Source organism: Cibotium barometz, chromosome 39, assembly GCF_041138505.1.
Source record: "Cibotium barometz isolate CiBa-2024 chromosome 39, ASM4113850v1, whole genome shotgun sequence".
NCBI lineage: Eukaryota > Viridiplantae > Streptophyta > Polypodiopsida > Cyatheales > Cibotiaceae > Cibotium > Cibotium barometz.
This window is the reverse complement of record NC_141084.1, coordinates 31387732-31414522: the sequence shown is the minus strand read 5'-3', so window position 1 is coordinate 31414522 and position 26791 is coordinate 31387732. Positions and strand designations below refer to the sequence as shown.

Here is a 26791-nt window from a genome sequence, read left to right as displayed (position 1 = left end):
AAGGGGATGGTGGGCAGGAGGTGAAGGCAGGCAGGAGGAAGAGTGTGCAGCAAAGAAGGGGATGGCGGTCAGGAGGTGAAGGCAGGCAGGAGGAGTGCATAGCAAAGTAGGGGATGGCGGGCAGGGGGAGAAGTGCGTAGAGAGGAGGGGAGCAAGGTGAATGACAGCTAAAGAGGAGGGGGGGCATAGGGAATGACGGGCAGGAGGGCAAGAACGAGAAGGGCATAGTTACCATGGAATGGGAACGTTCCGGGAACGTCGGATGCTGGAACAGGAGCGGGAACGGGAATGGGAGCGGATCGGGAACGTCGGGGAACCCCACGTCATATGACATGTCAGCATATGACATAAAATGACAAAACATTTAAAATATCCAAGATTAAACTTTAAAGTCTTAAACATTAAAAATTTAAAGAGTCCAGACTCCAAATAGAAACTGAAAAGAAAGTACATCGCATGAGGATATATAGAAACTGAAAAAGAAAGTACATCGCATGACAAGTACAAAACTAGCCTCAAGGGCCAAGGTAACTGGTGAGTCAAAGACTAGTCATCAGCAAGTGGGATCTCATCCTCCTGTCCAGGCTGTCCCTCAATCTGCTCATCCTCATGCTGCTCCACATCATCCTCTCCCTCTGGCTGATCCTCACCATCATTGTCATCAAGATCAAGGCAAAATCCAATAAATGGCTCTGGAGTACACTCAGCCCTGAACTTGTTAAGCAAACGCAAGTTCGCATTAACAAATACAAGGTCATTTGCCTTCTGGACACCAAGCCTGTTCCTCTTCTTGCTTGCAATGTTCCCAAAACTGCTTCATAAGCGCTCACATGGCGAGGAGCTAGCACCCTGGCTAAGCACTCGAATGGCCAATCTTTGTGTAGCAATGGTGTATCTGCCCCATAATCCTTCCACCACCGTGCACGGGATATCTTGAACCTATCATTTTGTGCATCCTGCAAAGCGAAGAGGCCTCACTTTTGTCGATAGAAGGAAAGGTCTTCACGAACCCTCCTCCTATCATCTGCACTGGGTACAAGCTTCCTCAAGATATCCTCCCAACCCTGCACAACCTCTGCATCTGTCTCTTGTCCTTTGCCTTGAAATTCTGGATCCACCACAAATGCAGCAGCCTCTAATGCAGAGTGATACTCTGTCCACCTGCCTGTCGCAAGACGAGATAGCTCCTGTCTCCTACCCCCATCCAAAGTTTGTAGAGATAGGATTCTCTCAATCATCCTGTCCATCCCCTCGTACACCTTGCCAATGCAAGGCTCATCTCCATCAAGAAGCCTCAACATAAGAATGATTGGCCGCACAACCTGCAACAATACCTCAACAGTGTCCCAAAAAGTGTCATCAAGAACTATGGACCTGCATCGAATACCTGCCACTGAGGTACGCTCTCGCCATGCATCCCACTCCTCACAAACTACAAGCTGCCTCAAATGATTCTTCACTTCAAAAAGACGCTTTAGCATAAGGAAATTATATGCAAAGCGTGTATCTGAATACTTTAAGAGATCCTTTGGGGATCTCTGTCGAAATACAGCCAAAATGTAGTGGTGGCAAGTGATAAATGAAACAATGTGATTGCCCATTTCAATAATAGGCTCCACCCACTGCATCTTACCAATATCTTTGAGGAGATTGTTGAGCCCATGTGACATTCAAGGAGTGAAGCAAATACGTGGGTACCTATCCTCAATGATCCTCCCTGCTCCCCTGTTCGAGTTCTCTCCATCAGAAACAAACTGGATGACATTATTGGGACCCACGTAATCAAAGGCTTCACTCCAAATATTTGCCAATCTCTCTACAGTTTTGCCCGCCTCTGAATTGTCATTAGCTTTAATAAAAAAGCTACATCCTCTGGAGTACGCAAGGATACCCTGAATGGAGAGGCTCCTAGTGTCACTCCAACCATCACCCATGATAGTGACGCCACATTGTGAGTGAGAGACGGTGTGGAGCACGCGAAGAAACAGAAGAAAAACGTGTGGAGGCCTGGAGCAAAACGATGGAGCTCAAATTATGAAGATAAGATTGTTACAAAACTTAGGGCATATAATAACCCTAACTGGTGCCCGTTTCACATAACGGTAAGTTGGGCGCCTTATTGGGCGCGGGGAAAAAACCTCACTTAAAGTGAGTAAAAAGTGCCCGGCCGGTCCTAATACATTGGCCACTGCCCATAATAATGTCAGGACATTATTTCTAACACCCCCCTGCAGTGCCAATGTGGGTACAAGGCATGATGTCAATCACCAAAAGGAAGTAAGCCTAAAGCTTTGCGGAAAGCTTTAAACTTTTCTCGAGGTAAAGCTTTGGTGAAAATGTCTGCGACATTGTCATGTGTTGGACAATAGATCATGCTGATCTCCCCTGCATGAAGTCTCTCTCTGACATAATGATAATGTATCTCTATGTGTTTCGTTCGTGCATGAAACACAGGATTCCGTGCTACTGCAATAGCACTCTGACTGTCAGTGAGAATCGGAGTAGGCTCCTCCAATAAAGGATGAAGATCTGCCAAGAGTCTGCGTAGCCAAACACATTCCACTGTCGTTGTGAAAGCTGCCCTGTACTCAGCCTCACAAGACGAGGTAGCTACTGTAGATTGTTTCTTGCTCAACCATGAAATGCATGAGTGTCCCAAAAAGAAACAATTACCACTGGTAGACTGCCTTGTGTCGAAGTCACCAGCCCAATCTGAATCACTGTATGCATGTAAATGCAAGTCACCCCCCCTGGGAAACATCAAGCCATAAGACTTGGTGCCTTGCAAGTAACGAAACACACGCTTTACAGCTTGCCAATGAAGCATCTGTGGGCTGTGCATATATCTGCTCACCTGGGATACTGCATACTGAATATCCGGTCTGGTGTTGCACAAGTAAATCAGGCACCCAACAGCCTGACAATAGAGAATAGCATCAAAAGATTCACTGCCATCATGTACTGTAAGTTTCAGCCCTGGTTCCATAGGAGTGGAAATAGGCTTACAATCTTGAAATTTGAATCTTTCCAACAGTCTCTGTATATACTTCGACTGTAACATAAAGATACCCTTCTCACTTTGTATGAACTGTATGCCCAAGTAATAGTGCAACATACCCATATCTGACATCTCAAATGCAGATTTGAGTTCGGACTTAAAATCTGAAATTTTATCCGCATCAGTACCTGTGAGCAACATATCATCTACATAAAGAATGATTATCAAAATATCCCCCCCATCTCTCTTGATGTAGAGGGTGCTTTCAGTTGGACTGTTGGTGAACCCCTGGCTAGTCAAAAATGCATCAATCTTTGCATACCAGGCACGCGGTGCTTGTTTTAAGCCATACAAAGCTTTCCTCAACTTGCACACCTTGTGCTCTTGACCAGACATAGCAAAACCAAGAGGTTGTATCACATAAACCTCTTCCTCAAGATCACCATTCAAAAAGGCTGTTTTTATGTCCAACTGATGTACAAACCAGCCATAATGTGCAGCCATAGCAACAACAACACGGATGGTGGTCATCCGAGAAGTGGGGGCAAAAGTTTCTTCATAATCTATGCCCTTTTTCTGAGCATAGCCCTTAGCAACCAGCCTTGCTTTGTACCATCTGGTTTGCGTTTAACCTTATAAACCCACTTTGTACCAATTGCCTTCTTGCCAGGAGGCAAATCCACCAAATCCCATGTATGATTCTTATCAATAGAATCCAATTCAGCTTGCATGGCCTGCATCCAATGCTGATTTTCACTTGCATCTTCAAAACTCTCAGGTTCCTCTTCATCCATAAGAGAACTCACCCAAGCTGACTCTGAAAAGTGAGAGCTTTCAGCCTCACGTGTACTCCTACGTGTCCTACCTGGTAATGGAGCAGCAAGTCTACTCTCTTGAAGAGTCTGTATAGCCCAACGAGGAATGGTTCTAGCTTCTTGCAAAGCTGTCCTCTCTTGTACAACAATATCCTCTTCTGCTTGCTGTATGTCAGGCTCAGCCTGGGGCTGATTTAAAGCATCAAACACACGAGGTGGTGGCTGCAAATTCTGAAATTCAGCCGGTATATCAGCTGTGGTTCCCATGCCAATGGGTAACAACCCTTCAAATACATCAAAAGACTCCTGAGGTTGCTGAAATTTAAATTCAGCAATGGGTTGTGCTGAATTCTCTGCAAAAACAACATCTCTGCTCACAAAAATCCTCCGTGTGACAGGATTATAGAGACGTTACCCTTTACTTTGACTGCTGTAGCCAACAAATATGCACTTTATGGCTTTATCATCAAGCTTCCCACGAAGCTCCTGTGGTACATGTGCATAAGCCAAGCAACCAAACACACGAAAATAATCAACACTAGGTTTCCGATCAAACCAAGCTTCATAGGGTGTAACAGATCTGAGTGCCTTTGTAGGGCACCTGTTCAACACATGAGTGGCACACATAAGAGCTTCCACCCAAAACTTATGTGGCAATCCCTTTGCTTTCAGCATACACCTGGCCATCTCCATGAGTGACCTATTCTTTCGTTCGGCCACACCATTCTGCTGAGGTGTATATGGTGTAGTACACTGGTGTACTATGCCCTTCTCTAAACAAAAAGCATCAAATACTTTAGATAAGTATTCCCCCCCTCTGTCAGTTCTGAGAGTCTGCACTTTTTGTCCTGTTGCATTTTCAACCATGTTGACATAATGTCGGAAATGCATAAAGACATCAGATTTGTTCTTCAAAGCATACACCCAGGCATATCTGGAAAAGTCATCAATAAAAGTAACAAAATACCAATGACCTCCCAAGGATTGTGTCCTCATTGGACCACATACATCACTGTGAATGAGCTGCAATTTGCGGACAGCTCTAACAACTCCATCCTTTTTGAAAGCCTGACGATGCATCTTTCCCAAAATACATCCCTCACACACATGTCTGGGAGGAGTCTCTAAATTAGGTAGGGCATCTACCTGAAGTGCCATGAGACTGCCATAATTTACATACCCAAACCTGGCATGCCACAACTCTGCATCCTGCATAGCAGATGTAGAGGTAGAAACAACACATGCACTGTGCCTCTCATAAGGATCAAGACGGTACAAACCGCGACATAAGGTCCCTGTAGCAACCAAAGCAAAGTCACTTTCCCTGTCACGGACCATACATTTAGTATCCTCAAAGGATACAACCAGCCCTCTCTTTGCAAAAGAAGACACTGAGAGAAGATTCTTCTTTATCCCAGGCACATACAATACATCCTGAAGGAGAAACTCTGAGCCATTAATGGCTGTAAGCATAACATCCCCTGTGCCCTGAACTGGATAAGAAGCATTATTTGCACACGTAACCTTTTTGCCACAAGAAGAAGGTACCATCTTGCCAAACAAATCCTTTCTGGACGTGATGTGCCTTGAGGCACCACTGTCAAAGAACCATACATCACCACTTTCACTCACACTGAGTGAATGAACCTCATTTGAGGGATCATAGCTGCAAGTAAAGAAGCACCAATCCTCTTCCACAAGGTTGGCTGTGGCATCATCTTTCTTGTTATCCACATCTGAAGAGTCTTCAACTGAATTACCAGACTCTTTCTTCTTTTCCTTGGCTATCCTCTTATAACATTCATGAATATAGTGACCTGGCTTCTTGCAGTAATGGCACTTACCCTTCTTTTTAGGTTTCTGTGCATCATCCTTCTCTTTACTAGATGGCTGTCCTGATTCTGACTTAGGCTTATATGCACCAGATTTTCCTTTGCCCTTGTTCTTGGCAAAGAATGCTTGCTCACCACCCCTTTGCATGACATTTTTCCGAGTCTGCTCTTCCTGCAACAAAAGTCCAACCAATTCCTGAAAGGATAGAGGGACAGGATTACCCCTCATGGACAAGTGAAGAGATGTATGAAAACCCAAATAAGAGCTCGGTAAAGAGTTAAGTGTAGTGGTGACCATCTCAGCATCAGAAATGATTTCATCAATATTCAAGAGCTGTTCTCTCAAATCCTGAATCTTCGTAAGATGATCCTGCATAGAATCACCCTCATCCATGCACAAGTGTGATAGTTCCCGCTTCAAAAAGGCAACTCTAGCCTCATTGCGAGCCTGATACATGTGCTCCAAAGTATCCCATGCAGCCTGAGATGTCCTGCATGAACGGATATGCGGAATAATGGACCTCTTAACTGAAAGTGCAATCAAAGAGAGTGCCTGAGCATCCCTGGAATCCCACCTAGTTTGTTCCTGTGTAGGTGCCTGAGGAGCTGGTAGTACAACCTGCTGCCTGCCATGTTGTGGAGGGGTAGCTGGGGCCACCTGCATAGGCCTTGCCTCAGCTCCACTTACATAATTCCACAAATTCTTTGCAACTAGCAGATTCCTGATCATAAAGCTCCACAGGGAATAGTTGGTTCCATCCAACTTATCTTCCTGGGCTAAAATCCCAAACACATCAGCAGTGTTCTGTGCCATGAGAGCAAACTGTAACCCGAGTTGCTGCTGCAGATTGCTGAGGTACGAACTGATGCAGAAGACGGTACAACGCTGTACGGAAGGCTGTACGGACAGCAAACAGCAACCAGCAGGTGCTGTACGGAACTGTACGGACAGAAAACAGCAGATAGGGCTGTACGACAGCTGTACGGCTGCTGTACGATCAGAAAACAGCAGCAAAAACTGGTCGTACAGACCTGTACGGACAGAAAAACAGCAACCAGCAGCCACACGTGCTGCACAGATGCTGTACGGCCTGTAGAAAAGCGACCAGCACTGCTTTTTGCACCAGAACAGTGCCCGAGACACACAGAAAGCAGTCGCCCAGGTCTGTAGAAGGAGGGCGACCTGTTTTTCAGCACCAGAAGCAGGCGACCAGCACAGTAGAGAGTGTTCTTCGCGACGAAAGTGCTTCACCAGCAGTAGGGAAGGCGGGAGCAGGAACAACAACCAGCTCTGATACCAATTGTGAGTGAGAGACGGTGTGGAGCACGCGAAGAAACAGAAGAAAAACGTGTGGAGGCCTGGAGCAAAACGATGGAGCTCAAATTATGAAGATAAGATTGTTACAAAACTTAGGGCATATAATAACCCTAACTGGTGCCCGGTTCACATAACGGTAAGTTGGGCGCGGGGAAAAAACCTCACTTAAAGTGAGTAAAAAGTGCCCGGCCGGTCCTAATACATTGGCCACTGCCCATAATAATGTCAGGACATTATTTCTAACAACATCTACGCCATACATCCTGAATGGGTCCCAAGGCATTCTCTATGGCCGTCCTCTCTGTGGCTAGAAGTGTAGTGCGCAATGCCTCGGATGAGGATGGAGCATAGCCAGGTCCGAAAGAAGCAATCTCCTTCACCATATCTGCAAAGTATGGGTTGCGGGCCTTTACCAAAGGAACATCTGCAGCATAAAAAAACCATGCCACTGATGCATCTACTTGTGTCCTCCTCCCAGGGTGCCATGATGCCACAAGACTAGCCTGCACTGGACCTTGTGAAGCCTGGGTCTGGGAAGCATTTGTTCCATGTGCGGATGGCTGTGGAGCAGCCCCAAATAATGGGGTAGATGCACTCGCTGAAGATGCCGCGCCTGTAGATGTAGCTGATGATGATATACCTCGAGGATCAAGAACAGAGGCCCGACTCCCTGCTACATCAAGTCTATCTGCAAGTGCCTGCAATCGTATGATATCTGCTCCTGACACTGTAGGGCAAACAGAAATGCCTTTGCCTCTAACCCCCAAAAAATGGGCTCGCACACGATCTGTGTCTCCAGTCTTAATGGATCCACAAAAGTGGCACTTCCACTTGCGTGACCCTCCTCTTGCACTATCATATCTGGACACAAGATCCACCTCATTCCACCAAGGGGATCTGTTTTCTGCATCTATGCCACGAGGAGGTGCCATTGAAATTGATAAATGGCTGAAAATTAAAAAAACATGCAAAATGCCCTTGCATGAGACATAAGTAAAGTGTCCACAAAGTGGAAAAAAACGCAGCAAACTAGAATCTCCAAAATCCAATGTTCATTGTGTCAAATTTTAAATTTTACCTGCTCAAGACTCGAGTGCCACCCGAGCAAAAGAAGGGGCCAACTTGCCAAGGCCCAAGAGGAGGGGCCAAGAGGAGGTAGGGAGAGTGTGGGGCAGCCAAGGCTCAAGCCTCAACGAGGTAGGGAGAGTGTGGGGCAGCCAAGAGGAAGGGTGGGGTAGTAGGTGGAATGGAGAGTGTGGGGCAGCCAAGGGGACAGCCAAGAGGAAGGGTGGAGTGGTAGGGAGAGCACTCAAGCAGCAGGCTCAGCCAACAACACAGGCGCAGCAGTGAAATAAACCCGAACGCTGGATAAAAACCGCCGCCGCCGCCGCCGTCGCGAACATGCGCACATGTCGGAACGACCGGAACGGGCGTTCCGCCCTACGTTCCGGCGTTCCGATCACCGTTCCGCCACGTTCCCCGGCAAGTCCCACGTTCCGGCTGCCGTTTCTACGTTCCGGGCACGCGTTGAGATCGGACCGGCGTTCCGGCGTTCCAGGAAGGCGGAACGCCGTTCCGCGGTAACTATGGAGAAGGGGTACATGTGCGCAGGCACAGGGGCGCGCGACAGTACGGGGAGCTCGGCAGCTCATCCCATGGTCTGTGTTTTGCTTCGAAATATCTTGCTCTTTGAAGTTGATCAAAGAGCTCATCAATCTGAGGCATTGGATATTTATTCTTGATTGTTATCTTATATAAGGTTTGATAGTCTATGCATGAAGTAAGATGACAAAGAGAAAGTGGAGAGACAATTCGTTGAATATTCAAGGAAAGAATAAACTTGGCCCAATAGCTTTTCATAAGCTTAGCCAGCTTTACTCGTGAGAGGAAGAAGGATGGTACTATGTGTATATTATTTGATATTTATTCTTTATTGTAATGCTATATATAAGGTTTGATAGTCTATCCATAGTACCATCCTTCTTCCTTTCACGAGTGAAACTGGCTAAGCTTATGAAAAGCTATTGGGCCGAGTTTATTCTTTCCTTGAATATTCAACGAGTTGTCTGTCCACTTTCTCTTGCTCTATCTTACTTAGCATATAAGGATTTTTACATACATGTGTACTATGAGGAATTATATCTATACAATGATTACTTCACGTGTACGAGACAAATCATCAGGGAACACATTGGTCATGTCTAAATGCATGATATGAAAATCCAAAACTTCTTTGTAACCTTTTTTTTTCGTTTTTTTTTTTCGACTGGCTTTAGGCCTAAGATCCTCCTGTAGTTACCATTTTTCACTGCCCGTAGGTGCTTTTTTATGTGCCAGGTGATGCCGCCAAGGAAGCACCTATTGGGTTTTTAAATCAAGGACCCTGACAAGCACCTTCACCACTTGAGCTATCCCCTCATTGGAGATTTCTTTGTATCCTGGAATTTCCACCTCTATATTATTTATCATGGTATTTCTGGTTGGTACCTTTTTACGGAAGAGACTACGTACTTGTAGGCACTTGGACCTTCTAGCAACTCTAATTCTTGATCAAAGCATAGTTCAAGAAATTATGTGTTGCACTATCATCAACCCTTATTCTTACATCTTGATCTCGAATTTTTCCATGCATTTTCATCAGATTATGAAGCAACAATTTGTACACATTACTTGTTGCCGAAAGAGCACCCAATTCGAAGAGTACTGGTATGACCAATAAGTTGCCAATCATGAAGTCTTTCCTGATCATCTAGGGGTGGGATGGGTTCAAAGGCCACCACAACAGTGTAGTAATAGTTTTCCACACTCACTGTGATGTAGACCCAAGTTATGTTTTAGTCAGGCTTGTGGGAAAGTCAACACAAATCTCTCATCTATCTCACGACATTCACCATTGTGTTAATTAACTCCAATCTGCTACTGGAGGTGCTTGAAGAGATTTCTTTGCTGTGGTAATGAACTTGTGAAGTTGTTTTTACTTTCCTTTGATTAATAAATTAAATCCATCCACCTTAATGCCTCAGAGTTGAAGGCTTTGCACCTCAATGCTTTCGACCTTAGTCATTTGCACATAGCCTTTGATCTCAATAACTTGCAGCTTATTGCTTTCAAGCTAATCCCTTGCACTGCTACTGGGTACGATTCCAGTGATGAGCACCTCACTAGCCGTCATGAGTAAGTGTTGACGTTGGCTGTGAAAAGAGAGGCTGTATTGCAAGCGTAGATGCGTGAACCTGTGAGAGGTGCAATTGGTGCTTTGCTGTGGGTCACTGCAGCGAGATGAGTGGGCAGCAACAACTGCGGGGTACGGCCAGGGTTTGCACAGGTAAAGAAGTGTTGGAAGGTGTGCACAGTCAGAATTTGTGCAGCCAAAGAGCTGTAGAATGGTGTGCAAAGTCGAGGTATATAGAAACAAGAGAGGTTCTATTGGGGCTCACCAGTAATGCTTCCATCAAACAGACAGTGCTTCCTCTAGATATGCACCCAACCATGCATTCAACACCAGATCTGATGGCTAGCTGTGTATACTATTATTTTCTTCACTGGTGTTCTTTTCCTCGTCTACCTCCTCTCGACTCAGCAAGGTGACAAGTACCTTTCTTGGTTGTACACATGGCATTCGATCAGGTCCCCAAGTGCCCCCCTAGCTGGCCCCTTCATGTGGTAACAGGACATGTAATACTAGGCCTCTTTCAAATTTTTCTCCCCACCATTGGGTGGTATCTTGGCTGGGTGTTAGAATAATCATAGCCAGCCCAACTTTGGCACTAATGGCAGGTGCTTCATCACTTGGGCTGGACATCCGAGCTCAACTTGCTCCTCAAGCAGGTCTCCATCCCCTGCTTGAATGGTACCAGCTTCAGTGTGGTATCATGTGCAGTATTTTGGGCATCATCAATTAGAGCGTTTAAGGAAACAATCTTCTCAATGAAAGAGGCAGTCTCAGCAGCCACCACAACCCCCAGCCGGCAAGGCCCTCCCGGGCCCCCTCTCCCTCAACCCCTGACCATGTGATCAGCACAGAAGGCCAGATGCCTTGAGATGCAGAACGATAGACAAGGGTCCAGGTCTGGTAATAAGGGATTTGGTGGCTGTGTCAACCTGGTATCTGTTCCATCATGTGTCCTCCAACCTATCAAGTGGATGTAATTCTGATTATCTGATCCATCTTTTTCTTCTCAATAGTGTCTTCTTCTCAAGGTCTTTCATGTGCACCTGATCCTTAATGAAGGATATGAAGAGCTTGCTTTTATTAGTATAAGAGATGATGCTAAACGTGTATGTTAATTGAATTGCTAACTATATCAGTGTCATACTTGGCTATGCAGGGCGGGGGCTGGTACTCCTGGTTCCTTTTATGTGTATCTTGGCACATCTGGGTATGTATTTATCTCTTGATTCTATAAGAAATAAAGGGTATCTCAAATGTTTAAAGTGTTGGAAATAAGTGCACACTAGGTGTACTATTTCTCTTGTCTAGTTTCAGTCTTTGTGTCTTGAGTCTAGTGCCATGTGGCACCTCTACATTTATCCCATAAGTGAGTCTACTCAATCTTGTACTTCTCACCTATAAATTGTAGGTGTCACATCAATGAATGTATCAATCTTGTGTCTTGTCTACACTCATCTCAAGGTAACTCTTTGTCTTTCATTTGTGTTCTTGTTTCATTTCTAGTCTCTTGCTTTCATATTTTCTACATGGTATCAGAGCCATGGTTTTAGGGTTTCCCTGTTTTTCCTCTGAGCTTTCGCCATTCTCTCCAAGCTGTCCCACTCAATTCAGCGCAGCCCATGGACTTGCCTGCATTCGCGTACATGCCTACAGACTCATCGCAGATTTTACAAGGCCTTTGGTGTGGCTTCACCCATGGATTCGCGACTCTCCCTTGCAAAGTGCTGGTGTTTGTTTTCAACTCGCCCGACCTCAAAAGCTCGATTGAAGCTCGGTGGAAGGCATCAACGTCCCTTCAAAACATCAAGTCCATGTTGCGTGGCACTCCTGGCTGCGACATGGCTCGCCAGAAGATTTACAAAGGCCGCGTCACCGTCTATGTGTACAGCGTGAAGCCTGCGGGCTCACCTTTTCACATTGAGAAAAGAGCCAAGGACATTGTCTGCGAGATAACCAATCTCAATAATGGTCTCGATCTGTCGCGCCTTCTCTCTCTCTATCAAGCGATGGCGAATCAAGACACCTCTACTACTGTCGGGACAGTGGTAGGAGTTCCGACATCAGTGTTAGCGTTCTCACGGGCAGCTGCTGGCGCCTTTCTGGGCCGCATCTCAAAGACTTGGCAGCACACCGTCTCGCAGAGTCGGCCATGGCGGGAGCTCATGGACCGCTCATCCTTCGCCAAGCCAAACTCTCTGGCCGAAGCAGGCAGCCGGATCCGCAAGAACGGCGCCTCACTTACTGCGGTACTCGCCTTAACTCTAATCTCTAAACCTGTCTCTCTTTTCCTGCTTTGTGGCCTCCTTGCAGCTTGGGTCTTCGCCTACCTCATCAGAACCACTCCCCTCATCCTCTTCAACAGAACTTTCAGTGAAAGGGAAGTCAATGTCGGATCTGTTCTCATCTCTGCTGCCATGTTACGGTTTGCAATCATCTGCATCCATGCCACTCTCTTCTTCATCAACATGTGGGTTAGCTGTCCATTGGACCAGCCAGACCTGCAGCAGCAAATTTAAAGCAGAAATCAAGTGTATTATGTGTTCCATTTTCAGTCTACTCTCTATCTCTTTAAAAAAAATAAAAATAAATAAATAAATAAAAAAAATAAAAAAATATCTCAGTTCTGAATTTCATTTACTTCTCTATCTTGTACGGGATTAGACACTGCCAAATCTGGTAAGACCTTCCCATCTCTCTCATAATTATCTATGTTTTTCATGCTATCTACCACCATTGGTCACCAATGATGTAGATCATGGGGTAATATCATGTCTATTTGTCTACATGGACTTATCTTGTCCCTATCCAAGAGGCACCCCTGCATTACCCACTCTAGCAGGAGGATTGCCCTTGAGGAGGGATTATCTGTCAAGGTCCATCTCTCTATCTATCTACAATCAGTCAGTCTCTCTGTCTATGTGTCTATCCTATGTGTCTATCCTGTCACATGTCTTTGACACTCTGTCTATGAGTCTACATGTCTCTCTTTTGTGGATTAGCTACCCACATTATCTTGGCATTTTTTTGTCTATGTCCCCATTTATCTTCTATTTGTCAGTCTCTCTCATGTCTATCTGACATTCTCTCTCTCTGTGGGACCACTCTACTGGCTGATTGTCTCTCTCTCTCTCTCTGTCTATGATCCACTCTTGTCCCTACCCTTGTGGACCCATATGAGGATATCACTTGAGGAGGGGTGTCTCAGGATCTTTTGTCTCTCATGTCTTGTCTCTCAGTCTATCAGTCTTTATGTCTGTCTTCTAGTCTTGTCCATCTTGTCTTCTAGCTTGTCTCTCAATCCTTGTCTAGTCTCTCTGTCTTGGTCTTATCTTTTGTCATGTTATAGTCTTGTCTTTTGTCTTCCTCCTAGTGTCCACTTAAGGAGGGTGTTGGAAATAAGTGCACACTAGGTGTACTATTTCTCTTGTCTAGTTTCAGTCTTTGTGTCTTGAGTCTAGTGCCATGTGGCACCTCTACATTTATCCCATAAGTGAGTCTACTCAATCTTGTACTTCTCACCTATAAATTGTAGGTGTCACATCAATGAATGTATCAATCTTGTGTCTTGTCTACACTCATCTCAAGGTAACTCTTTGTCTTTCATTTGTGTTCTTGTTTCATTTCTAGTCTCTTGCTTTCATATTTTCTACATAAAGATACATCAACTCGAAATAAAAATTATATGAATTTCAAAAGCTAAGAAAAATTCCTCAATTTTGTTTTTTCCCATTGGGCTTTAGAAGAGATCCAGAGGTGTCGGCAGGCCCTTGCTTGAGTGGTCATTGCAACACGCTGGTCTAGGCAGTGCCACATTGCAGATGGGCAGGATTCTCCCAAATCTAAACTTTAGTTGCTCTTTTTGTATGGCATTCATGTCCTAACTGTACCAGGCCCACAAATCACTCACACTCAACCTTTGAACTCATGCCCAGCTTGGGTGACAGGTCCGACTGTGGTTAAGGGTTTGATGGCAAGAGGAGGGTGGCATGGCCAAGCCGTAGGGCAGCCAGCCCTAGCTAGCTGGTCTGCACAGCAGCCAGGCCAGCCAAGCGGCCAAGGGCAGCACAGCCCGGACAGTGGCAGCGCAGCCTAGACAGGCAGCCAACCATAGGGGCGAGCAGCTACAGAAGGGTGCAGAATTGGGGGCAGCAGCCTGTAGGTATATGCATGGAAAAAAAACATCCGCTGCGTGAAAAGCATGCACAGGCAGAATTAGAACAGGCCGGCAGTTTTTAAAAGGAAAAAAGCAGCATTGTTTTTAAAAAAGGGTTTCCACTAAAATAATCGATGGTTTTTATCTAAAAGAAGGGGGAAAGCTGTAAGTCAATAAAAGCACATGGGGGGTTTTAAAAAAAAAACTGAAAAGCACATAGTTTTTAGGGAAAAAAACCCAAAAGCAAGTAAACTGGTTGCTTACGAGTTCTCCACATTCGAAAGTCCATCTCCTTGGTTAAGAGGGCTAAAAGTACATGGCCAGCTTCCAAGAGTGGGATTGGTACTTGAGTTCGTGGGACGAGCGGGATTTTGGCGGCACTTCATCTCGACACATGAGTATACCTTGAGCATCAGAAAATTATCTTGGGTTTGTCATGGATGATGAACTACGGAATGATTGTGGGATGGACGAGAATGTTCAACCCGACAATGACCATCAGGATGACGATGTGACGCTCAATGACCTGGTCACTAAGGTAGACTTCGACGCAAGGATGACCTTGCTTTGCGAACGTGACCGACACCATTGTTGTTATGCAAGCAACCTTGGTAGGTTTGGCGACAACAACGGGAGCTGGGACAGCTTTACTTGCACCCTCTCTTACTCTAGAGCCCTATACAGGGGAGGAAACAGAAGACTCAAGAGATAGTTGACTCCTGGCTTCACAAATGGCGTATGCACTTTGAGTTCCATCCTTTCCCTAAGGATTAAAAATACAGATGGTACAGGGATTCTTGATAGGAAAAATCCTTGCCTGGTGGAAAGAGTTACGAGTAAAACCCTTGGCGTGGGTAGATTTTGAGAGTTTTTTCCGGGAAGAGTTCCTGCAAGCCAAGGATGAGTACGCTATTGTGTCCAAGTTTAAAAACTTGGAAATAAAGAATATGCCTTTTGACACGCATATATAGAAGTTTAGAGAGTTTTCTGGGGAAGAGTTCTTGTAGGCTGAGGATGAGTACGACATTGTGTCCATAGTTGTCAAGTACAATACTGTATGATTCGTACAATACAATACCGAACGGGAAAATACGGTATGATATAATTTTTTTTTCTTATCGTACAATAAAATACAGTGTTTTAAAAAAATACTTATAAACTTGGGTATTTCCAATTTCGAGATATGGAGTATTTCATAAAGGAGGGAAGCATCATAGTATATAGGAAGCTCAAACCGCCATAGACAAGCAAAAACAAGACCAGTACCCCTCCCAAAAAAAAAGTTTTTTGGAAAAACAATTTTGGGAAAAATTTTATTTTTCCTCGAAAAATCCGTATGAGTCCATATGGTATGATATGGCGTCATATGCTGTACGGAAACAACTACCAAATTTAAAAACTTGAAAATGAAGATCAGGCCTTTTGACACATATTTACGGAAGTTTAGGGAGTTGCAAGCTCGGGCGACTCACATGGATCCTATTACTATTTTGGGATTCTTTGTGGATGGATTGTTTGATAGGGTATCAGCTCTAGATTAGGAATAATCGAAGTAAAACATTGGATGATGCCATTCGATATGCCAAGATTTTTGATGAGACAATGTTGAAGAAGCAACCAAAGAAATCCCAACAACCCTCATTGATAGACTAGGAGGGATCCCAAAGTAAACGAAAGTTTAAGCATGGGAAGACTTCACGGGCTGTTGTAGAGACCTTGAGTCACAGACTACAGGTGACCCCAATTCAAAGAAATCAAAGAAAGCACATCAGACTCTTCAGTTCACTAAGGAGGGTGGGTGAAATCGGCCTTCAGAAATTTGACGGGCGGTGAAACAAACACTCGCACACAAAACACTTCATCACCCATGGGGACCTGGAAAAGGAAACAAAGAGGGGGAGCTAGAGTGCTCGTGCAAATAGTACAAGGACACCGATTGGTCCCAAAACGCAGTGGTGCCCCTTGTGGTATTTCTTTACTTGATCAAAATTTGAGTACAAAGTGCAACTTGTAGAATCCTCTACCAATAGGATTCCTTATAGCTTTCACCCAGGACTTCCAAATAAGAACTCTCATTATTACAGCAAAGCATTCCATAGAGAAGGCACACCTGTACAACACCTCCCTGCTTGAAAAGGTCTTCTCCATCATGGATCCCACAAACCCTTCCCAAACGGCAGTAGGGCTGTACCAAACCACATGTCCTTCCCTATAGTCACAGCTTGCATGTAACCTCGAGAAAACTATAACCTGTTCACATGAATCCAAAGACAAGCTTTCCACATGAAACCAAAGACCTGCATCCGATAAACCATAGACCTGTATTCCATAACCATAGGTGTGTTTCCTCAATACTAAAGTCCTGTTTCCTCTCGAAAAACCAATGTCCTATTTCCATGACAGATATACCATCCAAGCACGGTTGCCAAAACCCCGAGAGAGAAAGATAGAGGACGTGTCAAGCAATCCCTGAATACACGTAAGTCCAAGACGAAGAGCAACAACACATCTCTTCCAAGAACATCATCCTGTGCATCTTAGCTTGATCCTCTGTATCCCAATCTCTTCAATAGGGCCTGCACCCCATGGTTTAAAATAGTAGTACGGTCGTACAACAATAGCAGGAGCATCAATAGTAGTCCTGCTCGCCCGTACAATCCACACAAAGCTGCCACAACAGTAGCCGAGAGTAGTAGTACCTCCTCCAACAACCCACGCGCACGCACGAGGGCCCACTGGCACATATACACACTTCCAAGTGTGTGCCCACACACATAGGGAAGAGGGCAAGCCCTTGATGTCTCCAAAACATAGCCTAAGGAGTCCTATAGAGCTCTCCACATGAGGAATCCTGCTCAGCCACACGATATCTGCAAGTAGTGCCTGGATATGAGTCCTGCTGCCAGCCATACGCTACTTGTGTGTAGCACCTAGATGCGAATCCTGCAGCCGGCCCACGTACTCCTACAATCTTGCGATCCCAAGGTGATGCACCACATCCTGTTGCCAACCACATGCTACCACCTAAGGCCATCGCCCTGCTTGGCTCCTTCCACACATGCAGTAGCCTATTTCACGTGGCCTGCTCCACATTGCCAGAAAGTCTTTCGCCTGGCGCTCGTTGCCAGCTGAAGCCCATACGCGCAGCCACCTGGCGTAGAGAGCCTCCCACCTGACTCCGCCTGACTGCCCGACTGGCTGCAGCCCGTACGCGCAGCCGCACGTGGCCTGCTCGCGAAGAGAGATGCTCCCGCTATTACATGACGCCCCACACGATGACCACACGACGACCTGCTCCAAGGTGATGACCACCACCCAGCACTCGTCGATGATCCACAATCTGCCACCCTTTGCCTTTTTATAAAGATGCGATTCGCTTTCTACATATGACAAACATATGCATGACACATATATGCATTTGCAAACAACATGCTCCTAAAGATGCTCTACCCACTCCAAAATAACAGTCTTAGGGTTGCTCGCAAGCCTTAAACCCATGGGTATCCTGCTGGACCCACGACTGGAGGTACAACATGAGCATATGAAAGCACTCAATGCATCTAAACTATACATCCACGAGGTACTTCCCGCATGTCCCTCTTGATGCTTTACCCACTCTGCTCATGGCCATCCCGCGCAGGAGCCACACTTAGTGATACACCATGAACATAGTAAAGTATCTGATGTATCATACCAACATACATGCATCTCATCCTGACACATCTAGAGTATTACCCATGTATTCCCAAGGGTACCAGGATCCAATGGCAACATAATACAATAATACCTCGGAAAGTGTATAAATACATGCACAAATAGAGTTCGATTCATATATCCATGAACCAAACCAGCTCTAGGATTGCTCCCAAGACTTATGCCCTTCATAGAGTCTAGAAGTGTTAGCTCAGGTTGCTGTAGACTTTGAGCTAAACCAAACCATGCCATTCCAAAGGAGATCAACTCCAAAAATAGCATCATCTCATGTGACTAGTACACAATATCATAGAAGTCCCATAAGCAGATGTACTGTCAACCTCTAGTACCTTCGGGTGAATACAAAGATATCACCAAGCGACTCCTAGATGAAAACTAAGCTTGTCTGTAACAAGGGAGTGGAGGTGCTACCCCCCTCTTGAACATCAGGCAATGCTCCAGACCCAAGCTCTGCTGAACTTGAATAAGCCATAACAAGAGTTGGCCCCAACTCAAAGGCATCAAGATAAAGCTCCAATACCATAGCTGAATCTGCTAAGTCATCCTCCTCCATCCACTTCGCATCCATCGGTGAATAGTTCTTGAACTTCACAAGATAGCGAACTTTACCTTGTACCTTTCTTTCCTCATGTGCCGGTATTTGCTCGGGAATAAGAACCTCATCAAGTTCCTCCACTTCCATCTGAGCCTCATCTGATACATCCTCAGGCACCCAAAACCTTCTTGCACTCCACCCAAGTGGTAAGCACAAGTCCCCAATGAAGCATAGTAGATCACCACTGCTAAACATAGAAAGAAGTTGCCTTCCGAACCCCATGAAGCCTCCGTGAAGATACCACTGGTGACAAAGTGTCAAAAGCCATAGCCCTGAACCCATCTCTTGCACCATAACACTTCAACTGCTTCTTATTCCTGGCTGACTACTTCATGTCCTTGGTGTCTTTTCTCCTGAGCTTCATCTTCAACTTTTGCTCTTCACCTCATATAGGCAAAGACACAATCCTGCACTGTCTTTTGCACTTCCTTTTGAAGTGACAACCATGGGCTCGCCTCCTTGAGAAAGTCCACGATATCCCGGAACATCATCATGTGCATCTTAGCTTGATCCTCTCTATCCCAATCTCTTCAATAGGGCTTGCATCCCATGGTTTATCATAGCAGTACGGTCGTACAACAACAGCAGGAGCATCAACAGTAGCCCTGCTCGCTCGTACAATCCACACAAAGCCGCCACAACAGTAGCTGAGAGCAGTAGTACCTCCTCCAACAACCCACGTGCACGCACGAGTGCCCACCGGCACATATACACACCTGCGAGTGTGCGCCCACACACACAGGGAAGAGGGCAAGCCCTTGATGTCTCCAAAACATAGCCTAAGGAGTCCTATAGAGCTCTCCGCGTGAGGAATCCTGCTCAGCCACACGATATCTGCAAGTAGCGCCTGGATACGAGTCCTGCTGCCAGCCATACGCTACTTGTGTGTAGCACCTAGATGCGAATCCTGCAGCCGGCCCACGTACTCCTACAATCTTGCGATCCCAAGGTGATGCACCACATCCTGTTGCCAACCACATGCTACCACCTAAGGCCATTGCCCTGCTTGGCTCCTTCCACACATGCAGTAGCCTATTGCACGTGGCCTGCTCCACATTGCCAGAAAGTCTTCCGCCTGGCGCTCGTTGCCAGATGAAGCCCATACGCGCAGCCACCTGGCGTAGAGAGCCTCCCACCTGACTCCCGCTTGACTGCCCGACTGGCTGCAGCCCGTACGCGCAGCCGCATGTGGCCTGCTCGCGAAGAGAGATGCTCCCGCTATTACATGACGCCCCACACGATGACCACACGACGACCTGCTCCAAGGTGATGACCACCACCCGGCAATCGTCGATGATCCACAATCTGGCACCCTTCGCCTTTTTGCAAAGATGTGATTCGCTTTCTCCAAAAAAAACAAAAGCAGATATCAAAAATGCATGCCCATAAAAATAATAATATTTTAAGTCATCTAAGGTTTTAAAACCTTATAAACTCAAAACTCCCTTTTGTCCCCTTTCGCACTTGGGCTGGCCACACATATGGGTTTCCTTTTCATATCCAAACTGATGCCTGTTCATATTGTCCATCCCGTGCCCGTGCCCACCTGCTTGTTGTCCAGAGAAAAACATAGGGTCGTAACAGTGGGTGTGGTCAACAAGGCACATGAGGATCAAAGTCAAAGGGGACCCATGCGACCGATGCTAAAGGTAAGATTGCTTCCATAGATACTATTGTTTAAGATCGAAGGTCTTGCAAGGGTTGTAGCTTTAATATGAAAGTTTTCAGTCCTACAGACCCAAAACAGATGCATGTGTCAGTCATCGGAAAAAATGTACACACGTGCATGCACATGAAAAAACAAGATTAGGTTTCCCCTTTCGAAAGCGGATGATTTGATTGATTGGTTTGTAGGGAGCTTCCTATTTTACGAAGATTGACCTTCATACCAGTTATCACATGATATTGATAAGTGAGGAAGATGTCTTTAAGACAGGATTCTGCATGCGGGATGGCCATTATGACTCGTGAGTTTCTCGTGTTACCTTTTGGGCTCATGAATGTTATACTTTCCAGTAGATGATGAATGATCTCTTTAGAGATTATTTAGGGAAATTCGTGGTCATGTTTCTAGATTATATCTTGATATATAGTTGTAATTTGGAGGAGCACGTTGAACATCTCTAGATCGTCTTGAGGATTTTGAGAGGGGAGAAGTTGTATGCCAAGTATACGAAGTGTGAGTTCTTCAAAAGAGAACTCATATATCTAGGACATCGGATTTCTCAAGATCTTTGGTTGTATGGATTGCCTTTTGATATAGTTAGTGATAGAGACTTGAAGTTTTCTGGACATTTTTGGCAACTAGTTTTCCAGAGATTGGAGACTACGTTGAGTATAAGTTCCTCTGATCATCCTTAGTCTCAAGGGCAAACAGAGAGGGTGGATCAAGGTTTGGAGGATATGCTTTATACATCTTCTGTAACGTGCAAACTTTGCTTTCAAAATCTAGAACCATGAACCATGGTGGTAGCTCTACATATACCTCCTCTCAATGGTTCCCGTTGAGGAAAAGCAGATTTTACATCCATTTGGAGAACAAGCCACCCTCCCTGCGCTACCAATGTGAGGTCAGCTTGGATGTAGGAGAAAAATCCTCTTGGAAGTCTAAACCTTCAACTATGCAAAACCTTTGGCTAACCAACCGTGCCTTGTACTTTTCCAAAGTACCATTAGACTTGTATTTTGCCTTGTAAACCCACTTTATTCCTTGCGTCTCGGTGGAGAGTGATCCACAAGATCCTAAGTGTGGTTTTGGAGGATGGAGTCATATTCTCCTTGCATGGCTGGCATACTATTTGGGTCTCCTTGTGCTTTAGCAAGGGTGGTAGGTTTCTAAATCGTGAGTACCTCTGACATGAGAGCATAGTTCACAAGAGTCTCCTGAGCCTTGTTTTGCTTCTCTATCCTTTTTGGATCTGTGAACAACTTGAGATGCGTTCTTGATGGCAAAGGTTTTGCTCCATCCAAAAGTTGTCTATATCACTTTTGTGGTAGAGCATATTGTGATTCTTCGTCTTCAAAATCCATCTGCATAAGAAATGGTGTGGATTTAGGGTTGCTGCATGCACGAGGAAGTCTTGCTGCGTGTGGAGGTTGTGTAGCTTCGGTGATTTCCGGGTTGCATGATGAAGAAAAGGGAAGCTTCTCCTTCATTCAAGGTGGTGGTTCTTGAAATACCATGTTATGGCTCACTATGTTCTTCTTTGCCTAAGGCTCATAGACCCAATTTGGTTCTCTGAGGATCTAGAACACATACATAACATTCACACCCAAAAGCTTTCCATTGTGCAGCTGAAACGGAGTCATCAGTTTGACGGCCTTTGTTGCACTCCTGGTAAGAATATTCAATATACAGAGCCGTGTGAGCTGCCTCACTCCTGATTTCTTGCTTTTGGGATCCAATTTGGTTCTCCGAGCATCTGGAACACATACACAAAAGCTTTCCATTGTGGAGCTGAAACGGAGTCATCAGTTTGACGGCCTTTGTTGCACTCTTGGTAAGAATATACAGAGCTGTGTGAGCTTCCTCAGCCCAAAAGGATTTAGGAATAATTTTTTCATTAAGCATACTTCTTGCCATCTCCACAATAGTGCGATTCTCAAATGTGAGAGGAGTAGACCCGACATCAACATTTAAAGATGTAATAGAACTATCATGTTTAGGTGGTAGTATCCTTAGACAATGACGAGCAAGATCCAGGGAGAGAGCACTCATGCCGATTGCAGCCATCTTGTCACGAAGATCTTTGATTTTCATGAGGAACACCTCCATCGCTTCGCCTTTATTCAGCTTTTTTGGTTAAGCAGATTTTCAAGATGCTGAATCCTTGAGGGATTTGAGGTCTCGTATTGGCTATGCTACAAAACCCATGCTTCCCGCAGCTGTGGAGACATGTTGAACCATGGTTAGCACACTATCTTCCACGCTAGTGACAATGGTGGAGAGAGTGTCTGCATCCCTTTGTCTCCAAGCTTAGACAATGTTGGCAATTGGTGGTATAGGGCTGCCTTTTGCATCCCTCCTTGGTGGGGTTGAACATCAACACTTATAATGGTGTTCCAAAGCTCATAGGAGGATAGGATTGCCTTGAGCTGAAACTTCAAGAGAGGATAGTTGGTGTTGTTAAGCTTTCTATCAACACTGAATGGTGGTGGGTGAGGTCTTGAAGAAGATGCCATTTCTTCTAAGAGAGTGTTAGATAGTAACTAGCAAAGAAGTTGTGTGCTGAGTTGGAGCTGTGATACCATGAAAGAGTATACAATGCTATGTTCTATGCAAGAGAACACTCACAAGTAGTAGAATCTTTTACATCACAAACCTTTTAAACTCAAATTGCACAATGACAGAGATGGAGAAGAATATTGTACTGTCGATTGAAGTGATACATTAGATGGCAAAGCCCCACACTCGTGTTCTCCTATCAATAGGGAGCTTCGATAGCTGATCCGGATTTGCTAAGACGGATGCTGTATGCTAGTAGAAGTTAGGGATTAAACTCACAACGATGACTGATAAACTTTGTGGAGAAGGGATTGGGCCGTGTATCTATGTAGGTCCCTGGTCATGGTCGGGTGCCACGGTCCGCGGTGTAGACTCGGCTTAAGATGTACTAGAAATTGGGTAGTAGTTCTCCCCACCTCCCATGGTCATCTGGGCTCATCTTGGGCTCCACAATGTTAGGATAGGGTATCCAAGAGTGAAGTCTACCTACTCCATGTGTGGACCATTATGGGATAATGGTCCACTATAACATGTAGCCTTATTGATGCTAAATCTAATCTAAGCCGTCTCTAAACCATTTGGCCTCCTAGGCCACCATCCCGTGTCTATACGGGGATGACTTTGGCACCCAGGCTGCTCAACCATGGGTACTCCTCATAATGGGGCTTGTACAAACTTGAGCTAGGTGCGTGCCATGCCTGGACAATGCAATATGAGGGTGGAGCTTTGATATCCAACAGAGCGACTAATCTGAATTGTTAAGCCATAGTACCCTTTGGAATGCCCTCTACAACCTTGTCACATGCCTTCTCAAAATCCAATGCTGAATCATGGCCTGAGGTTTTGGCAATATGGTTGACGGCTTACAAAGTGGAAAACTGTCATGATGCTAGTCCCAAAAAAAATCGGTGTTCATGCTTTGGATATGAAATCCTTTCTGATGGATTTTGCATAAATTTTTGATGTGATGTTAGGTGATCCATGCAATGCAATCTTTTACTCAGTAAGGGTTATAGGGGTTTCAAAAGATCCTCGGTTTGAATGGTCCACTTCCCCTTTCTTTCCATGTGTGTTTTTTAGGATAGCATATGTCATGTCACTTGTAAAGTCATTTGTCTAATGTGTAGGTGGGTGGCTGGGTCATTCCCACGGTCTGTGCAGCAATCAAACAAAGAGGTGAGAATGTATTAAAGGGTATAGCATAGTCGCATGCTTGCCCTCCTATGAGGAAGCGATGCTCTTGGTCTTTTTTGAACCTTGTTCAGCCATTACCCAATACTTTTGTTGATATGCAGTCTCGTGTACCTGGAGTTTTCAGGTTGGCACACCCTGATTCTTCTCTTGTTTTCAAGACAGGTACTCCCATCTAAAAAAAATAAAAATACATTTGGTCTCCTTGACACTATGAGCTGATTTTCAACACTGCTCGTGTTATTGCAGGTTCAATCATGACAGCAGGAGGCAATCTAGCATGGGCTGTATCCAACCTTCAGGGGCTATCTAGAACTGGTATAGATTGAACTCCAATTAATTTCAAATTTTCTTCAAATTTTGTTATCTAGACTAACTTTTTTCTCCACATCATAAATCTTTAGTTGTACCCCATTTCTTTTATACTCATTGCACAAATTTAAGCACCTTTTTTGTCGGGGAGTCTAGCTCCTCTTCTTTTGATGTGCTGCATTGTACTTTGTGACCAGGATAACAATTGAGAACCTCATGCATAATCTGTAGTTCCCAGTCATGCCATGCATGTTCTAACATAGTTGTTCTGGTGAATGGATGTAGGTTAGTAGTGTTTGCTTTACATCAAAAGTGTGGACATCTGCCAACCTTTTACTATGTTTATTATTCTATCAAACTTATTCATTAATTTTAAACTTTTACTTGCCATTACTGTTCCAAGTTATTTCTCCAAACCCTACCCGAATAAACTGTCTCAGATTATGTTGGAACCGTGTCTATGGTTTTTGATCTACACATATACACACATACACATAGGCACACACATGTATGCATGTGTGTATGTACATGAATGCATGTGTGCGCGTGAGAAAGAAAGAAAGATATATTAACGTCTCCTGAAGGCCGAAATGGCCCATGAGACCAAAACAAGGTACAACTGATGATGATGATGTCTCATCATAACAAATCTGAAAGAAAGAATGAAAATAATAACATCCTAAGAGAGCTAAGAGCTGAAAGCTGAACCACTGAATCGTCGCAGTAAACTCCTCTGGTGGCGGGCAATGATGGCTCGAATCTGCCAATGGTGAGGGAGTCGTGGACGCAATCCTCGTGGTTATGGGCATCTCGCTCTACAGATGGCAATGGCTCTGTCCAGGGTAACTCCTTTGGAGGGTGGTCTGCCAGGTACGCCTGTAGATGGGGGAGTAGAGGTTGGTGGGGTTACAGTGCTGGCTCTGAAAAAATCTGTGAGGGCTCTCTGTCTAGGCGGCTCTGGTCCCACTGCCCTCCTGTCCCTCAATAGGCTCTCTCTGTGGCGTCCAAGCTCAAGTGTGAAGAGCCCTAAGCACCTTTGGTCCTCAAAGTCCATGATCTGACGCAAAGGTCCAAAGCCTTCATGGAACAGGCAGTGGTACCTCCCTCGGATCTCATAGTAGACAGTACAACGACATATATAGTGTTCCTCCGACTCCACCTCCTGATGGCAAAGCTGGCATATGTGGTCCTCTAGTGATATATCCTCATATCGACCTGTCTCTATCCTCAGCCGGTGTGAAGAGGTGCGAATCTGTCCAATAGCACTCCGAATACCATGTGAGAGGTGTGTGTCCATGTAAGCATGGCGTATAATAAACCCGTCTGAAGAGAGGTGTAGAAAATGACTATGGTAGCGTGCCATTTTCGTGCCCAACGGCTGCGGGGGCCTGACCCACGTCCTCTATGTACCTGGTCTCACAATGTCCATCCTGATCACCCGATTCAGCTCTAAACGGCTGAGATCTAAGAACGGGCAGTCCAGGCTGTAAGCAAAAGGCGGGAGTGCATCAATACTCATGCCATGCAAGGCCAGCCATGTGCGCATCTGGGCATACCAACATTGGGTGTCTCCCTCATCTGCAAGCTGTTTGGAGGAAGTGAGTGCTCGGCGAGGGTATTTCTGTTGAGGGAGCTCCCATATTCTATGGAGAAAAGTAACTCCACGGAACAAAGCCTCAGTAACCACTGGAGTAGCCCCCATCTCTGCCCTGATGATCTCATGTGGTACAGATGACTTGCTCCGAATCATGCGTGCAATCATCATCACTAATGGCCTCTCCATATGCTGCCATCCATCGTAATAGTCTCTCTCTGGTCTGTACTCTCCTGCCAATGCTTCCTCCTCTTATGGAAAAGACTAGGCCCCCATATCTCCGCTCCATAGAGAAGTGTCGGTGTAACCAGAGTGTCAAATAGCCATAGTTTCATGTGTGGCTCCTGAAACTGTATGTCTGCGCACTGTCTCTCAAGTGCCCCCAAAGCTGCAAATCCTCGTGCAAATAGCCATAGTTTCGTGAGAGAGAGAGAGAGAAAGAAAGAAAGAAAGAAAGAAAGCTGTATTACCGTCTACTAGAGGCCGAACTCTGCGTAGGGTATACAAGAATGCAATGCAGATCTGTCTAGCTCCAACCAGTACCATAATGGTGGTGTAATATGTGATACATAGACGATGGCGAGGCAAAAATACCTCGGAGCATGATCTTCGGGTGTGAGTGTAAGTGAGCTAGCCGCTCTTGGATACGGTGCTAATGTCCAGCCCGTATCTCTGTGATCTCCCTCTGATGTAGTCTGGGAGTCTGGTAGCCTGGTGCTCTCGGTCTCCATCTGGCTCGGAGGTCCGCAGCGCGCTGAAGTGTAACCCCCTCCTGTGTCAGGGTAGGCACTGGGATAGATCTCTGGAAGAAATCAGTGAGCTGGAGCTGTCGCCCACCTCTCCCTGTGGTATGAGTCCGTATCAGTGTCTCT

The 26791-nt window shown here is 45.4% G+C and overlaps 2 protein-coding genes across 5 annotated transcripts in view; both read left to right on the top strand.

Annotated features, from left to right (window-relative positions):
- LOC147615987 (uncharacterized) overlaps positions 1 to 26791 on the top strand; it is a 131754-nt gene that overhangs the window by 62887 nt on the left and 42076 nt on the right. For all 4 annotated transcript variants that reach the window (XM_086778618.1, XM_086778619.1, XM_086778620.1 and 1 more), the window contains 4 exons: positions 11292 to 11342; positions 23950 to 23998; positions 24118 to 24178; positions 24263 to 24331. In XM_086778618.1, the coding sequence (XP_086634744.1) occupies positions 11292 to 11342; positions 23950 to 23998; positions 24118 to 24178; positions 24263 to 24331 (230 nt within the window). The remainder of the gene's footprint in view (positions 1 to 11291; positions 11343 to 23949; positions 23999 to 24117; positions 24179 to 24262; positions 24332 to 26791) is intronic.
- Positions 11643 to 12651, top strand: LOC147615988 (uncharacterized). Its single transcript, XM_086778860.1, has one exon. It carries the CDS (start codon positions 11755 to 11757, stop codon positions 12649 to 12651), a length of 897 nt encoding a protein of 298 aa, XP_086634986.1. The 5' UTR covers positions 11643 to 11754.